Source organism: Dendrobates tinctorius, unplaced genomic scaffold, assembly GCF_039654945.1.
Source record: "Dendrobates tinctorius isolate UK_male_01 unplaced genomic scaffold, ASM3965494v1 ptg000098l, whole genome shotgun sequence".
Taxonomy (NCBI): Eukaryota; Metazoa; Chordata; class Amphibia; order Anura; family Dendrobatidae; genus Dendrobates; species Dendrobates tinctorius.
In genome coordinates, this window is record NW_027361766.1 from 922,497 (window position 1) to 940,886 (window position 18,390).

Genomic DNA, 18,390 nt, shown 5'->3' on the forward strand with positions numbered 1-18,390 from the left:
GTCCAATGACGGTTAATCGTATAAATGTAATTATTGATCTCGCCATAAATTTTCTTACATATTACAACATCTTTGATTTTGTTTTATATTGTTTACACCTCAGGAAAATGAATTACAATGAGTTAACTGCAATTCCTCACCTGGGAGAGCCAACATCTAACATCTCGCTTCTCTCATTGTAAGTATAAACCTTTTTTTTTAATACCCGGACAAAACAGAAATTATGTAATTTAAATTTGTACACTATTACCTTAAGTCCACAACATGACAATTCTTGCTGTGCGAATGGAGTTTTTAGGCCTTGTTCTGCTATGATTTGTTTCTTCACTGTAGAATACCCTCGTTAGAATTCAATGGAAGACCCCTCTTACACTATAGAGCATGCTTGTTGTGGCATGCTACATTAGATGTTGGGGGGCGAGGGTGGTGACTTGTCAGGAGGTGCCTTCTTAGAATGCACGCATATAGAAAAAGTTATGGAGACGCCGTGGTAGAGGGATGCATCTGTGGTGATGGTAATGATATATACAATACACACTCGCCTATGGAGCAGGAGACAGCACCAATTCCTACCCGTTCTGTACACCTAGTGGGTAAATGGAAGTAGAGGATTTGTTGCGGGAATTGATGGTGCGCTGTCCATTGCAGAAATAAAATCACATATCAAGTGTTCAGGAAGTTTGTCCGTATACTCACCTGACGAATGCTTCGGGGATAGAGCAGAGAACTGGTTTGTGCTTTGAAGACTTCTAATAAAGGTATTTCCTAAATATTTGCTATGTACCAGTAATCTCCTTTCCGCAATAGGCAGCGCATCTGCAATTCCTGCAAAACATATCCTCTATTAATATAATATGCATGCATGGTACTTCTGGCCATGTATGCATCCTGGTAGGCACTGGTCGACAGGATCTTGTCAGCTGGGCGCACTTTCACATGTGTAAGTATCACCGATGCAACTTTTTTGAATATCAGCTTTGTATAAGCTTTTGCAGGCTTATATGTTTAATTGACATATATTTTTTTTTTTCCTTTTCAATAGGGTACATAATAAAATTTCTGAGTTGAATGGTGATTTGCTTCAGCAGTATCTTTCACTGGAAACCTTGGACCTGAGCGCCAATCTTCTTACAGAAATCAAAAGCACATTTTTTCCAAGGATTCCTCTGAAGCATTTGTAAGTGATTTAGTTTGTATTGTATTTTTGTAATGTTTTACATGAGTTATTTTTCTGTTATTGTGCTGGTCCCATTTTTTTTTTTTTCTCTTCTAAGGTTGTTTTTCATGAAAAAGCTATGAAAAGGTTTACCACTATAGAAATGAATTTATTAACTTGTATAGTGAAATTATGTTTCACAGCGCTCTACAGACATTATCATCACTGTCCCCATTGGGGCTCACAATCTAGATTCCACATCAGTATGATTTTGGAGATTGATATAATGTTGCCTACAGTAACTCAAGTGATCCACTTAAAAACAACTTCATATTTTTACCGTATTGTATGTTTTAAGATTTAAATCTTTAAGAAAATAGATTAAAAAAAACCTAAAATTTCTTGGTAGTTTTATTCACCTATAGGCTAGACATTTCAACAAAAGACAGAAAAAAAGGAAAGCTACAGCAGCCCTTAACTTTCTCCCCGCTAATGTCCACTTGGTAAGCCAGTAGAGAGATGGCCTTAATAACTTGAATATCTTGGGGTTTTTTTTTACACTTGCCGTGTAGATTTCTTTGGAGCTGCAAAACCGGCCTGCAAAAATTCATCAGAGCGCCATATGGCCGTGAGGGCCGTACATACGGCCGTGAAAAAATATCGAGCTTGCTCGATATTTTTCATGGCTTACGGACACGGCCGCAATAGATTTCAGTGGTGCCGCAAAACAACGGTAGCTTGTTTTTACGGTACACCGTATTTGTGGAATGCCGTATTTTTCCCCCCAATTGTCCAAAACAGGGGAAAACGGCGATCCGAGAAGGTTTTTTGCGGCCTGTTTTTGCAGGAGACCGTGAAAATCACGGCAGTACGGCCCGCAAAAAAGGCCTGCAAAAACGGGCTGCAAAAAACACGGGAAGTGTAAAAGAACCCTAACTTTGAGGATTTACAAGCTATGTTTCGTCACCTGTTTAAAGGAAGAAAGGGACTCTGTTTTGGAAGAACCGTGTAAAGTACTGCAAAGTGACTGCAGCAAGTGAATGCACCTTTAAGGGAATCTGTCACCCCTTTTTTCGAATATGAGCTGCTGGCAACGCCATCAGGGGCTTATCTACAGCATTCTGTAATGCTTTCAGGTTACTTCGGGGGCTTATCTACAGCATTACAGAATACTGTAGATAAGCCCCCGATGGCGATGGCCACAGCTTATAGGGCTAAAAATAGGTGACAGATTTCCTTTAGGCTATGTGCACACGTGTGGAATTCCCGCGGAAATTCCGGAATTCCATTCCGCGGGAAATATGCGAGAAATTCGCATTTTAAATTCCTGCATATTTCCTGTGGAAAAACTAGCGATTTGCAAGCATTATTGGCTCGCAGAATACTAGCGTTTTCCAAGCGATCTGTAGCATCGCTTGGAAAACTGACAGGTTAGTCACTCTCGTCAAATATAGTGTTTGACGAGTGTGACCAACTTTTTACTATTGAGGCTGCCTATACAGAATCAGTAGTAAAAAGATATAAAGTTTAAAATAATGAAAAAAAATAAAAAATCGTGTTTTCTCGTTCGCCTTATTGGGGGACACAGAGACCATGGGTGTATGCTGCTGCCACTAGGAGGCTGACACTATGCACAAATAAAGGTTAGCTCCTCCTCTGCAGTATACACCCCACCAACCGGCAGGAATTTCCTCAGTTTAGCTTAGTGTCAGTAGGAGATGGACACGGGTCTTTCATTAGACCCATATCTACCTCTGTGTGCGTCGTTCCTTTTCAGGGTCCCGGAGGGATACAGAGTGAATAGTCACATCTGTAGTCCCACAAGAGACTATGAGTATGGCGTGTACTGCCACCCCGTATCCTCATAGCTCTCCGCAGCAGGACCAGGAGCTTTGCACAGGTGCGTGCCAGCTATACGGATGGTCCTTGCCCCCCACCCACTCGCCTACCAGAGCCTGTCGGTCGGACGAGGCGCGGACACTGGGAAAACCTCACCAGGGTGTCTGTCCCTAGTGGCCGTTCTTGATAAGTTGCCCCTGGACACTTCCGCAAGGTCCAGCAGGTCGCAAGGGGTTCCATCTGAGCCAGCCAGCAGAAGCCGCAAAAGACCCAGGCAGGATCTCCGGCCGGAATCCTCTCCTGGCCTGGTCTCTCCACATTGTCCTTCCCAGCAGTCGCCTTCCCGTGCCTCCTCACCCGAGTCAGGTGAAGCGTTCTCGGATGCGTCATCCGAAGAGATTTTAGAGCTGGATTCGGACCAGGACGCGGACATGAAGGTTTCGGTACAGAACCTCATTGCTGCGATTAACCACACCTTCGAAATACAGACTTCCCTGCGAAACGCTCGGATCAGGAGGTTTCGTTCAGACGGGCAGTAACACCTTCCAGAGTCTTCACCTCCCACACTGAGTTTGGCAAGATCCTTACCAGGGAGAAAGAGAAAATCCGACCAGATGCTTTCAAAGAGGGAAGCGTCTCGGCGTGCTCTATCCATTTTCAAAAGAGCTCACCGACAACTGGTCGGCTTCCCCCTCTGTAGACGCTCCCGTGTCCAGACTATCTTATCAACACGGTCCTTCCGATTTCAGGTGTGACGTCGCTAAAGGATTCTAATGGCAGAATTATAGAATCCCTAGCAAAGTCAGTATTCGAAGCGGCTGCGGCGGCGCTAAGCCCAGCCTTTGCTTCATCTTGGGTAGCAAAGGCCATAGCTACCTGGGCGGAGGATCTCCGCAAGGGCATCCTAGATAAAGCCCAACCAGAGCAATCGGCCAAACTGGCTAACCAGATCTCCCATGCAGGGGATTATCTGCTCTCTGCCTCCTTGGATGCCGCGTCTTGGGCGGCTCAGACGTCCAGCAACGTGATGACAATCCAGCGTACAATTTGGCTCAAGGCTTGGCAGGCGGATTTGTCTTCAAAAAGTCCCTTACCAATCTGCCTTTTCAGGGAGCGCGTCTCTTTGGATCCCAGCTGGACCAGATTATTAGGGACACCACTGGAGGCACAAGTTCCCTCCTTCCTCAGTCCAAGCCTTGTAGGCCTCCGCTAAGGCGTCATTTTCGGCCCTTTCGGTCTACCAACAGAGGCCGCAGGCACGCCAGGATAGAAAGAAGGTCTCCTTCAGACCCACTCCCTCCTGGCGATCTCACTCATCCCAGGGCAGATCCTCCAGGTCCAGATCTGGTCGGTCCACAGCAGCATGAGCCACCGGCCGTTCTAGGCCGAGCGTGACTGCATTCGTCAGGTGGCGGCCGCTAAGCAGATTTAGCCTTGGCCAGAACACGAATGGGAGACCAGCCCGCGCTAGCAGGTCCGGGGTCATGCGTTAAAAGATTGCGTCATTTCAGGATGGAGTCTCTTCAGTTGGTAATCGCTTCCATGGAGGCGCAGGAGTTCATGTGTTCAATAGACATTCAAGATGCCTATCTACATGTTCCCATCTTTCCCGGGCATCAGAGATTCCTGCGTTTTGCGATTCACCAGGACCACTACCAGTTCGTTGCACTGCCGTTTCGGTCTCGCCACCGCACCCAGAGTTTTTACAAAGATCATGGCGGCGTTGATGGCCTTGTTGAGGATGAGAGGTCTCGTTCTTTTTCCGTACCTCGACGACATTCTGATCAAAGCTCCGTCTTTTCACCAGGCTCGCCAAAATCTTACCATCTTCCTCTACACCCTGTCCAATTTTGGGTGGCTCGTCAACAAAAAGAAGTCCTGCCTTGTTCCGACACAACGTCTGGTGTTTCTGGGCCTATTGTTCGACACTCGTCGATCAACGGTTTTTCTCCCAGAGGAGAAGATAGTTTCTCTGCAGCGAGATGTACGGTCGCTGCAGATCACACGTCTTCCATCTCTCCGGACAACCATGAAAGTTCTAGGAAGGATGGTGGCGTTGACGGAAGCGATTCCCTTTGCTCAATTTCACTCCAGACCCCTACAACAGGCCATCCTGTCTCGGTGGAACAGGTCTGTTCTTTCCCTGGATCGTCCAATTCGCCTTTCATACCAGGTCAGGCAGTCCCTCATTTGGTGGCGGACGTCACCTCTCATTGCCCTAGGACGATCATTCCTTCTCATTCACTGGCAGATTGTGACAACGGATGCCAGCCTCCTCGGCTGGGGGGGCAATATTTCGCAATCACACTGTTCAGGGTCGGTGGTCGACTAGAGACAGCTCTGCCGATCAACGTCATCGAGATACGGGCGATCTATCTGTCTCTCGTTCACTGGGAGAGACTTCTCAGGGGCCTGCCAATCCGTATTCAGACAGACTGCCGCAGCGGTGGCAGATATCAACCACCAGGGGGGGACACGGAGTGCCTCAGCCCTAGCGGAAGTGTCCAAAATTCTTCACTCGGCAGAGGTTTCAGTTCCACCAATATCCGCGGTGCACATTCCCGGCATGGACAACTGGGCCGCCGATTTTCTCAGCCGCGGGGGTGTGGTCCTTACATCCGGGTGTATTTCATCAGCTTTACCGTCGTTCGGGAACTCCGGACGTTGACCTGCTGGCGTCTCGCCTCAACAGGAATGTCCCACAGTTTGTATCCAGGGCTTGAGATCCTCTCGCCAGGGGCGCCGATGCTCTGACCATTCCTTGGTCTTAGTTCGAGCTCCCCTACCTGTTCCCTCCCCTTCCCCTTCTTCCCAAGCTGTTGAAGAAAATCAAAGCAGAAGGAAGTCCAGTCATCCTCATCGCCCCAAAATGGCCCAGAAGGTCTTGGTTCGCGGACATCGTCAACCTTCTCGCGGACTCCTCCTGGAAGGTTCCAGACAGGGCAGATCTGCGGTCTCAGGGCCCGATTTGCCACCTCAATTCTCGGCCGCTCAATTTGACGGCGTGGCTATTGAGTCCAAGGTTTTGAAGCGATCAGGTTATTCATACCATGATCTGGGCCAGAAAGCCTATTTCACTTGGTGTGAGGCCAATAACATTCTGCCCATGTCATTTTCTCCCCTTTCTGTTCTGGCGTTTCTTCAGGCAGGCCTTGATGCGGGCCTTGCCCTCTGCTCTTTAAAAGGTCAAGTCTCGGCGCTATCCATTTCGTTCCAGAAGACACTGGCCTCCCATCCTCAGGTCAAGACCTTCAGGGAGTGGCTCATGCGGCTCCTCCTACCGTGCGCCCATACATCCATTGGATCTTAATCTGGTTCTCGAGGTTCTGCAAGGTCCTCCCTTTGAACCTCTCAGGGAAGTTTCCCTATCCTTTCATGGAAAGTAGCCTTCCTAGTAGCCGTCACCTCCATCCGGCGCGTGTCGGAATTGGCATCCATTTCTTGTTGTTCCCCTTTCTTGGTGCTCAACCAGGACAAGGTAGTTCTACGGACTCCGCCTTCTTTCCTTCCTAAGGTGGTGTCCACTTTCAACCTGGATGAGGATATTGTTCTCCCGTCCTCTTGTCCGGGTCCAACTCACCCTCGGGAGCGCTCCTTGAACAAGCTGGACTTGGTCAGGGCAAAGAAGGTCTACCTAGCTAGAACGACTCGTTTGAGGGAGTCACTCTCTTTTCATCATTCCAGATGGGGCGCGGAAAGGTCAGCCAGCCTCCAAAGCTACTATTGCTCGCTGGATCAGGTCGGCAATTTTGGAGGCCTACTGGATCAAGCATCGAGTGGCCCCTCAGGGAATTAGAGCTCACTCTACCCGGGCAGTGGGTGCCTCCTGGGCGGTGCGCCACAGAGCTTCCACGCTGCAACTTTGCAAAGCTGCAACCTGGTCATCTGTTCACACGTTTGTGACATTCTAGAAGGTCCACACCTACGCTTCGGCGGAGGCCAGCCTAGGTAGAAGGATCCTGCAGGCAGCGGTGGTGAGTCCACTGGCCTGATGGAAGTTTGTTTCCCACCCCAGAGACTGCTTTGGGACGTCCCATGGTCTCTGTGTCCCCCAATAAGGCGAACGAGAAAACAGGATTTTTGGGTTGCTTACCGTAAAATCTGTTTCTCGGAGCCTTCATTGGGGGACACAGCACCCTTCCATGTTCTACAACTCCTGTTCTTATGTTGTTGGTTATGTACAGTTGAGTTGTCTGTTCTGTTTCAATCTATTCTGTTACTTCTCCTACTGCTTTCTCATTAACTGAGGAAATTCCTGCCGGTTGGTGGGGTGTATACTGCAGAGGAGGAGCTAACCTTTTTTTGTGCATAGTGTCAGCCTCCTAGTGGCAGCAGCATACACCTATGGTCTCTGTGTCCCCCAATGAAGGCTCCGAGAAACAGATTTTACGGTAAGCAACCCAAAAATCCTGTTTTTCTCACCTTCCAACGTCCCGCGCAGCGTTCCCGATCATCACGATGCTCACGGCAAGTCCCGTTCCCAGCGATGCCTTGCAACAATGACCTTTGACGTCGCAGTCTCGCGAGACCGCGACATCATCAAAGGTCATTGTCGCAAGGCATCCCTGGAAATGGGACTTGCCGGGAGCATCGCTGAGGCCTGCAGACGCTGCTCGGAAGGTGAGAATAGCATGATTTTTTATTTTCTTATTTTCTTTATTTTTTTAACAGGGATGTGGTACCTAGAGCCTGGAGGAGAGTCTCCTCTCCTCCAGACCGTGGGTACCATCCGCAAATGTTCCGCTTAAGGCCCTGTCACACACAGCGAGATCGCCAGCAAGATCGCTGGTTTTGTGACGCCACAGCGATCTCGCCAGCGATAGCGCTGTATGTGACATGTATCAGTGACCGGCCCCCCTGACGGGTATCGCTGATCGCGCTCGAACGTCCTGGGCCATTTTTTTGATCGTTGGTCTCCCGCTGGCCAGCGCACAACGCTGCGTGTGACAGAGAGAGACTACAATCAGCGACGCTGGGAGCTGGTTTCCAATGTAAACAGCGGTTATCTAAGAGCCGCACGGCTCTTAGATACCCGCTGTTTATCTTGGCTACCAGCTTGCTCTCTGGTCCTGATCGCTGGTGGGTCTGTCTATGTGACAGCTCACCAGCGATCCGCTAACTATGTCCCAGTGATCCCATGCACATCCGATCGTTGGTGGGATCGCTGGGACATTGATGCGTGTAACGGGGCCTTTACTTTTTGCATGGTGGGCACAGCCACATGCAAAGTAAGTGGAACAATGCATTCCTGTGTGTGGATTTTCCCGCGATTCCGCACAAAGAATGAACATGCTGCTTATTTTTCCATGATGCAATTCCGCCGCGGAAAAATACACAGCATTAGCGCAGCATGCCATAGGATTGCATGGGATGCTTTTTTTTTTTGCAGCAAAATCGCGCTTAAAAAAAAGCTGCGAAAACAGAAAAAATAGCTACGTGTGAACTCAGCCTTAATGTGAGCTAACAGCCTTGTTGTTTGGACTGTATTTCTGGTGTTTCACTAACGTTGGCAGGCAATGAAAACGTATTTTTGGTATATTAGGAAAAAGGAGAGGTCTGCAACACAAAGAGCACTGGGTCAATTTATCTTACCTCCTGATGATCCATGCATGGTGAAACGCGTAGAAGTTACAAGCTAATGATCTGATGAGTACCCCCCTTTTTTTGCATTATAGAATTCTGTAGATAAGCCCTGAAAGGCAGTGGCTGTTTCTTATAGCAGCCAAAACTGCTGACAGGTTCACTTTAAAGAAGGCTTGTGGAGAACCTTCTTTAAGAATGCTATGTCAGATTCATTTTAAATTAATTTTGCCAGACTAGACATTTTTAGTATAGCCTTGTGTAAGCTTTTCACAAGCTTAGTATCTGTAGAACTTAATAACAAGCAATCAGCCCATTTTATCATTAAAGGCATGCTGGTAAGTGCAGTAAAAAGGGTCCAGCGACAAGCCTTAATGGGTTACGTGTGATCATCCAGCCACAAAAGCTGTCTGCAAATGAATCTCCACTGATTAGATCTCATCCAGATTGTGACATCTAGTCTGTAACTAGAGCGGATTGAATACCAGTCCGGTACAGGATCAGATTTCTATTTTGGAACATCTGTAAACTGAAAACTCTGATTTTGGAACACTGATTTGTGTCTTAACACAGCTTTTTATTGCTTGAACACCAGTGAACTGAACCATTGGAAGTGACTAAATTATGATTGCACGACCTTTCCTATTTTATTCAGTGTACAATTTGTCTCTAAAGTTTTGGTTACGCTCCACGTGCTTTTAATTCAAATTCCACTCTAATCGGGCAACATAGGTGCTTGCATCACTGAACCACATGTTAACATTTTGCAAAGTTCATACAGCTTTTCAGAAGAATCATTAATCATGTTAGTTTATGAAGGAAAAGATTCACGTTGCGCATCTTCCGTGTTCCGGGCTTTAGCGATAAAGAAGATTGGCATCATAATTAATTTATAGTTTTCACACAGTAAGGTATTGTGAGCCAGCTGTGAGGTCCTTCATGAGTCATTTTACTCCCAATCGCTCTTTTCTTCTAACCAAGGTCTTTTAAACCTAAAGGGAGTGTTGTTGACTGTATACAGTTGACTGCATCTCTCTGCTAGTGGACAAGAAAAGTTAGCGAGCCAGTGATTTGATTTAACAGCAGGCAATCCGAGAATGAAGAGCTGTAGGGAGGGGAGAGAGCAGCATTCTGGGCCAATCATTAAACGAGCTGTGTTTCCGGCTATCCCAGACTCCCTCAAACTACTTGTAGATAAGGTGTAGTCATAGATCACAGCTCGGATAAAATAGAGCTGAACTAAAAAGCTGCAAGAACTAAGGACATTAAAGAACAGCTAATTTATTATACGTAGTGATGTGCATTATACTTATACATTATTCCTTTGCCCCCCACATCCGATCACTGGCTCGCTCTTGATATCTGCATCTCAAAAACATTTCTAGAATTCGACCTTTTCTTACCTTTGACTCCGCAAAAACTCTTACTGTTTCTCTTATTCATTCTCGTCTGGACTATTGTAACTCTCTTCTGATCAGTCTCCCTCTTACCAAACTGTCCCCCCTCTAATCTGTCTTGAATGCTGCAGCCAGGATAATATTCCTTGCCATTCGTTACACTGATGCCTCTACCTTGTGCCAGTCCTTACACTGGCTACCCATCCACTCCAGAATCCAGTACAAACTTATTACCCTCACCCACAAAGCACTCCATGGCTCAGCACCACCCTACATCTCCACCCTACCCGCGCCCTCCGTTCTTCTGATGACCTAAGGTTAGCATCCTCAATCAGAACCTCCCGTCTCCCAAGACTTTGCACGTGCCGCGCCAATTCTTTGGAATGCACTTCCCAGGTCAATACGATTAGTCCCCAATCCCTACAATTTTAAGCATGCCCTGAAAACGCATTTATTCAGATTGGCCTACCGCCTCAACACATTAACCTAACTATCCCTATGTGGCACAGTCAAAAGTTTTACCATAACCAGGTTCCCTGCATCATGTTCCCACATGCTTTGTGCATCTATTAGCCCTCTGTGTCTATACTGTTACACACTTAACATTTTGGCTGATCCAAACAATCAGGGCAATTGTTACCACCCACCTTTCGTGTCTACCTTTTTTTTTTCTCATTGTAAGCTTGTGAGCAGGGCCCTCATTCCTCTTGGTATCTGTTATGATCTATGTGATTATTATGCTGTAATGTCTATCATTTGTACAAATCCCCTCTGAAATGTAAAGTGCTGCGGAATATGTCAGCGCTATAGAAATAAAATGTATTTATTATACATTTTTTTTAATGCCCTTGTTGCACAGTTGCTTTTAAGCACCACTTCATTGAGTTTTTTTCACCACTGGAGTGATTCTTCAAGTCGAAGGTATCTGCCCTTCTGCATCTTCACCTTTTTTGAGCACCGCTCCAGCACTGCAGCACCATCTCGTAATCGCAACAGCTGACTGGGAGTCAGAAGTTACAATCACAACAATCACAAGCTCTCAATATGAGTCTGAGAGGCAGAATGAGTCTCTCATAGACTTGTATTGAGTTTTGACCTCCAGCTCACTCAATGAAACACAGGAGAGATCTGGCAGGTCACATACTAACACTGACCAACGGAAGCAATGGTGATAAAAGGTGAAGATGGCGACAGGTCAATATAAGCGTAAAGTCAGAGACCTTGGATTACAAGCATGACTTCAGTGGTGAAATGAAATAAAAAACAAAAAGAACCACTGGAGTGGTGCTTTAAAGGGTAACAGTTTTATTTTTTTCACAACGTCTACAATAGTAGACGTTAAAATAAGAAATTTGTAATATAGCTTAGAGAAATCCACTATTTATACCTGTACTGATGTTTCAATTTTCCCAGTACTTGTGTTCATTAAGTTCTATGTAGAACTGTAATTGTTGTTTCAGGAGACCTTGCAGCAGAATGTCTGTCTGCCTTTAGCTCCTCCCTCCATAGAATTTTAAAAGCTCCAACTGTTATTTCCTGTCTGTGTTCCCTGAACACAAATGTTACCCATGAATTGAGACTGAAGGATGAGTCCAGGAGGAGGAGGAAACAGATTTCTCTGATAACCTATATTAAAAAGTTTCTTATTTTTATCTGTACTATTTATTAAATAAAAATTAAAATAATTACTCCTTAAAGGGGTTGTCCGGGCTTTTCACATAATCTCAGTACATATCTGGGCTGCAGAATTATGACAATAAGTAATTTACTTTCTGTCACTAGTTTGCACGGTTTTCTAGATATTCTGAACAGAACGTCCAAGGGGGGGGGTGTTATGGCATTGAAATGAGAACTAGTCGTAACCTCCTACTCTACTCCAAACATGCCCTCTATAGCAACAACCCCACCCTCCATAGCTACAGGCCCTCCCCGTCCACATGAAGCAGCCCTCATCACACAGTTAGGAATTCTTCCCCTCCAGCAGCCTCAGAGCAGAGAGCTGCTCCTCCCCCAGACACACACTGAACAGTTATCTATGGAAAGTGAATCTAGTGAGGAGGAGTGAAAATCGTCCTGTATTCTGGGCCACTCCATGATTACAATACATAACTCATTATCAGTAATTCCTTCCCTCACTGTCCCAGGCTGCTGGCAGCAGTGAGAACAGACTGTCATAATTCTGCAGCCCAGATATGTACTGAGATTATGTGAAAAGCCCGGACAACCCCTTTAAGCATGATTTCAGTGTTTAGTTTGTAGAATACTTATCTATAATGGTTGTATAAGGCTTCCTAGACTCTAGCTAACTTTTTTCCTTCCTTCTAGAAACCTGAGCAACAATAGAATTACAACCTTGGAAGTTGGTTCTTTTGACAATTTATCTGGATCATTAATAGTTTTGAAACTGAATAGGAACAAGATCAGTGTGATTCAACCGAAAAGCTTAAAACTCCCAAATCTGCAACACCTGTAAGTGCAGTGTCTTCAAGTATATATTTTTTGTGATTGTGACGTTCCTTCCTTTTGTGATTAGTCATTTGAGGCGCTGTCAGATTACTTAATAATCTAGCTGCACTTTTTGAGCACAGATCCCTTGCTTAGGAGATCAACACCGAACAACACCTTGCACACAGGCCAAAATGCAGGATCTTCTTTCTTATTAATATGCATTTTATTTATAACCCAATTGCAGAACAACCATTGTATTTAAACATTAGGCTAGTCTAGATATGACTCGGCAATAGATATGACTCGGCAAGCTGAGCCACAGCTGACAGTCTCCTGTGAAGGCAAAGCTGGCTAGTTACTTTCTCAGCCTTATGGCCCCCATACTCAGACTACATAAACCAAACTCTGGCCGGCGGGGTGAGGATATTTGGTCTGCAACGCTGGTAGGGGATGGGGAGACCCATCCGGCATTGCAATTTGAACTGTATCGGGATCCTCGATGTCGATACAGTTGAAAGCAATGATGGCCGAGGTAGCGTCAGCTGACGCTCCTTCTCCCATCATTCCCGCGCCTCTGCGTCTGACGTCTCGGTGTAGCAGGCACGATGACATTAAAACGCTCCCCCTGTGCCGAGATGTGCAGAGAATCCGAAGACACCACAAGACCGGAGCATCAGGGGAATTGAGGAAGGGGAGTATTTTATTGTGGGAGCCACTATACTGTGGGGGGGGGACCCGTTTTATATTGTGGGGGGGCATTATACTATATGGAACTTAGTGAGGATTACAGTTGGGGAATCATACTATGATAGGGTACCCATGCTTTGCCTATGGGATTGATGGGGGGGTTGGTACAGTAGTCATCATACAGTGCGTGTAGAAAAATTCACTGTGGGGCTATCTTGCTTTTGGGAGCACTTTTGTTATTACATGTTTAAATTGGGCTATATGCTTTTTACTGCTCTTTAATAAAATATTGGAATATGTTATTCTAAGATCTATTAATTAAAATGTACTTTATGGGACAGCCCCTTTAACTTTGAAAGCTACATTGTTATATTTGACAAGGAAAACTTCCTCAATTTTAGACTTTTTTTTTTTTTTTTATAAATGTTTGGCCCGCGATTTGTCCAAGCTTTTAATTTTGAGTCTGTGTACTTAAGTTTGACATCTCTGCATTAAACTAATGTTGGCCAAGCCTACCAGTATCAAGATTTAACAGACACTAATGTGTATGGGGGCTCCTATCTAACTGATTGTCGCAGGAGATGGCGTGTCTGATTTTTGGACTGCCCATCATTTTATTTTTCTGGAGAATAGGGGGCCATGTATCTTTCGGCGGCTTTTTCATAGACTACACAGGAGCTTGGCTAAACAAGCACGCGGTGTATGGGAGAGAAAGCGATCTATTGTGTGTGGCTGGATTTTCATCCATCTCCAGCAATTGGTACAGTACAATACTATACGCTACAATGTATTGTGTGATTTCTGACACATTATTTTATTGCTGGATAGATTTAAGGTTTGTTGGGTTCAAATTAAAGAAAAATAAGTCTCCAAATGTATCCTATGACCTTATTGGGACACAATGTGGGAGAAAATATGTAGAAAAAATTTAAAGTAAAAGAACCATTTAGGTTATATCTTGGTGATGGACTGATCTATTGGTTGTGAATGAGGGGATTTTATAGATTTTTGGGTGTGATCTGGCATGTTCTGTGCTCATTGGGATGACCAATATGACATAGTTGCATCATCTATTATTTTTGGTACAGAGGTTATTTAGCGAATTTTGTGACTTTCATCTTTTTTTTTTTTTTCTTATTTCATTGCCAGTGAATTAAGGCGTAATCGAATTCAGGTTGTGGAGAGCCTGACGTTTCAAGGCCTGGACTTGCTAAAATCTTTAAAAATGCAGAGAAATGGAATTAGCAAACTAATGGACGGTGCATTTTTTGGATTGGACAACATGGAGCAGCTGTAAGTGACTCATTTCAGGGTCATCGAAACAATGATCAGGATCTACATTTAGCAGATTTACTGGATGTTGCTTTCCAAGGCCATGTTCTGTTGGGACTTATTTCAGGACGTGCTGTGAATTTTCATATACTCCTGCATGCTATTCTTTTTCAGAGCAGATTCTGATTTTACCCATTGAAATGCAAATCTCTGCATGTGCTACAGATTAAGCTGCAAAGTAGTCTGAGCCCGATCATAAAACACACATTCTAGCAAAGCGGATTTGTTATTGGCATCATTGTTCTATTTCCAGATATTTAAGTATAAGTCAACTTGAAGTCTATCTTGTTTGTATCCCACCCGCAGCTTTTTTAGCTTTTGTACTTCTGTTTATCCTATTGTCTAATTTCTGAGACATAACTGTTGACTTATAATTGTAATGCTGCAATATCTTATGTGGTATGTATAATAGCCTTTCTCATCATGACACTGGTTATTAGAAAGACAAGGCTTTCAGTACTTATTTTGCAGCCTGTCAGTAACACTAACCCTGCATAAGCAGAGGCAGTGCAGAATAAGGCAATCTGAAAGATTATGAAAGAGACCACCTACGACAGTTTCATCCTTTTGTGCCAACATTTGCTGTCATTGTTTTGCAATGGTGCTTTGGGAAGATCAGGTCACTACATGCCAGTGTTACGCTGCAGAGTTTCTCTGTTAACTAATTTATTTATATTTATTATGCTTTGCTTATATAGTGCTATCTTATTCCGCAGCACTTTACATAGATTGTGAGCCCCATTGGGGACAGTGATGACAATCTAAATTCCCTATCAGTATGTCTTTTGGAGTGTGAGAAGAAACCGGAGAACGCAAACACGAGGAGAACATACAAACTCCTTGCAGATGTCTTTGGAGGGATTTGAACCCAGGATGCCAGTGCTGCAAGGCTGCAGTGCTTACCACTAGTGATGAGCGAGTATACTCGTTGCTCGGGTGTCCTCCGAGTATTTTGGCGTGCTCTGAGATTGTTTGTTTTTTGTGTCGCCGTAGCTGCATGATTTGTGGCTGCTAGACAGCCTGAAAACATGTGGGGGTTGCCTGTTCGTCAGGAAATCCCCACATGTATTCAGACTGTCTAGCAGCCGCAAATCATGCCGCAGAAACTAAATCGCTGAGCACGCCAAAATACTCGGAGGACACCTGAGCATGCTCGGGGAAAACCCGAGCAACGAGTATACTCGCTCATCACTACTAACCACTAAACCACCATGCTGCTTAATCAAGGAGGAAGGTCTGCGCCGGCAAGGGGAAGCGAAGATGAGCAGGGATTTTGCTTCGTAGTGCACTTGCAAACATATCATTAAAAGCCGAATATCTGTGCATTGGCATACCTTATTTTGCTACTTTAGGTATCTATAAAAATGTATTACCCCATCCCACACCACCTTTGTTTAAATAGTGTTACTGACATGTTCCTTTAAAATTGTGAAAAGAAGTAAATCAGACTTGGAATCCCGCTTTTCCTGTACTTAGATGTCCAGTAGGTGGTTCGATTTCAGTGGTTCACAGCCTTCCTTGTATGACAGCATGTACAGAGTTGTCGGCCACAAAGTAGGTCCCCCCACAGGACTCGCAAGAGCAGAAAGTAACTTACTGAATTTCCCACAAATCTTACTTTCCTCAGGTCTTTCAGCTCACAGCTAGGACTTTATATACAAAGACTCCTTGATCACTTTGGCATTTTCTTTGCAAGTGTTAGTAGTACAAGCTATGGCTGCATAATGTTTCCATCCATCTTTCTGTATGCCAACTGGCAGAATAGTATTAGCCTTTATTTTATCTGTTTCAGCTCGGCAATTAACCATTCTTTGGTCTAGGCTATGTTGACATGTCCAGTAATGATCCGTTAGAATGAATCCGTTACCAATAGACAACAATGGATGTGGCATTACCCATTGACGCCAATGTAGCTGATCCGGCAGAGAACACTTGGTGTATAATGGACTGAAGTTGTCAGCACAACTTTTTTCCTAATGGATTTTTTCTGGATCTGTTCTAGCGAATCATTACTGGAATGTGAACATGGCCTTTTTGTCGTCTGGGACTTTAATCATGATTGAAAAGCAGTGGGCCTTTTGTTACATTGACCAATTGAATGCATAACATGTTGTCACCATTTTTAATCTAATATCAGTCTGATTTCATCTCCTGCAGGGAATTGGAATATAATAATGTCACAGACATTAACAAAGGCTGGCTCTATGGACTGCGGTCATTACAACAGCTTTACATAAGTCAAAATGCTGTCAACAGGATCAGCCCAGATGCGTGGGAGTTCTGCCAGAATCTCTTGGATCTGTAAGTGTTAAAGTGCATTCTTCTTTATGTGGGTTATTTCTCAGACTGTCTAAGATTCCACTCTCCTATTTTCCTGTGTCTTAGAATTATCCACATTTACCTGTAATAAAAGCAAAGGTTTTATCATTGTACTGGCTGATTTATTTGGGATTTACCCCCCAAGATTTCTGCAATGCTAACCAGCACCTTGAGATTTTAAAGACCACCATATTTGTTCCTTCTACAAGACTAGCATCTCAAAACAACAATACTTAAATGAAGATGGGTTATTTTTAAGTGGGAAATCAATTTGTGTGAGCATAGATACCATGTCCTGCTCTTTACTGTTGTAAGTCAGTATTGTTTCAGCTTGTGCAGTCTATCTTACGGTCTGTCTTTTTTCCTTTGCGTCCCCCAGAGACCTGTCAAACAACCAGCTGAACCGTTTGGATGAGTTTGCATTTGTCGGACTTGGCTCACTGGAAAAACTGAACCTTGGGGATAACAGAATAAATCATATTGCAGAAGGTGTATTTAAGGGACTTGCAAATCTTGTGACTCTGTAAGTGATAAAAACAAATCTCAAGCTGTTAAAGTGCAAGTTGTAGATTTAAAAATGTATTTGTATTTTTAGGTTTCCTGGAGATGAAAATTATAGTTTCGCGTAGCATGGCGTATTGGGTTTTATTAAATGTGTATTGACCATTTTCCATATCCAAGTCTACGCTGAGCTAATCCGAATGATAAAAATTGTCCCAAATCACAATGCCGTCCATTCCACTCCAGTAGTTCCTGTTGCCCTCAGCTCTACTTCAGCCGTCACTGGATTCAGCATCATGTACTTCTTACCTGATGAGGGGTGGAGGGCAAAACATAGGCAGCTTTTTTTCATTTTAACTTGCACTTCAGAGAAATGGGATTCAGTTCTAGTATTATACAATAAAGGTTATAGCTTTATAATAGATGGAAGTTAAGTGATTTTTTTACCCTCACTTATGGACATCATATTATAATTGTGCATACCACTTTTATTGAGTCCCTGAGTGTAATACCTGGGCTCCAATGCTGTCTTTGTAGTTCATGTCCACAATCACCTCTTCTCTCACTGCAGACCTTACACTACTGGGTAAACTTGTATCTATTAGACATTTATTGCGTGTTCTGTGGGTATGCCATAATGTCTATAATTAGAAGACCCCTTGAAAAGACCTTTCTGGAAAGGAACACTTTGTAGGGTCTCTGGTGCTTCTTGGTAGGAGAGAAGAAAAGACTATCTGCAATGCCCATCATGTGTGGAATTGCAGAGGAGCAATGTCTAACGCTTTGGGGAGGTCTTGGTGGTAGAGGACCAACAGTCTGTTTAATATGTGGCAGAAAGTGAGATTGGAAATCCCCATTGATACAAGGTTTAGAAAGTAGAAGCTTTAGAGAAAAGATGCATAGTTTTTGGCTGGCCAGATATACAGCAAAAATTGAGCCGCCTGCTTAGGTGTAGAAGTCATCTAGAATAGGAGCTACCCCTGAGGAATGGAGAGAAAGCTGAAGTAAGAAGCAGGTCTCATCTGTCGCCGGTGATCCCTGATCCACATACTGATCCATTTTGATATCTATACAAGTAGCCTCTTTGAAGATCGGGCCATGTCAGAATGCTTTTTTTTTTTTTTTCTTCCC

At 44.4% G+C, this 18,390-nt stretch overlaps 1 protein-coding gene across 2 annotated transcripts in view; it reads left to right on the forward strand.

The window, feature by feature from the left end:
* The window catches only part of LRIG2 (leucine rich repeats and immunoglobulin like domains 2), a 123,682-nt gene that overhangs the window by 43,820 nt on the left and 61,472 nt on the right, over window positions 1-18,390 (forward strand). For both annotated transcript variants that reach the window (XM_073587053.1, XM_073587052.1), the window contains exons 3-8: window positions 104-178; window positions 1,043-1,177; window positions 12,298-12,441; window positions 14,257-14,400; window positions 16,597-16,740; window positions 17,138-17,281. In XM_073587053.1, coding sequence (XP_073443154.1) covers window positions 104-178; window positions 1,043-1,177; window positions 12,298-12,441; window positions 14,257-14,400; window positions 16,597-16,740; window positions 17,138-17,281 — 786 coding nt within the window. The remainder of the gene's footprint in view (window positions 1-103; window positions 179-1,042; window positions 1,178-12,297; window positions 12,442-14,256; window positions 14,401-16,596; window positions 16,741-17,137; window positions 17,282-18,390) is intronic.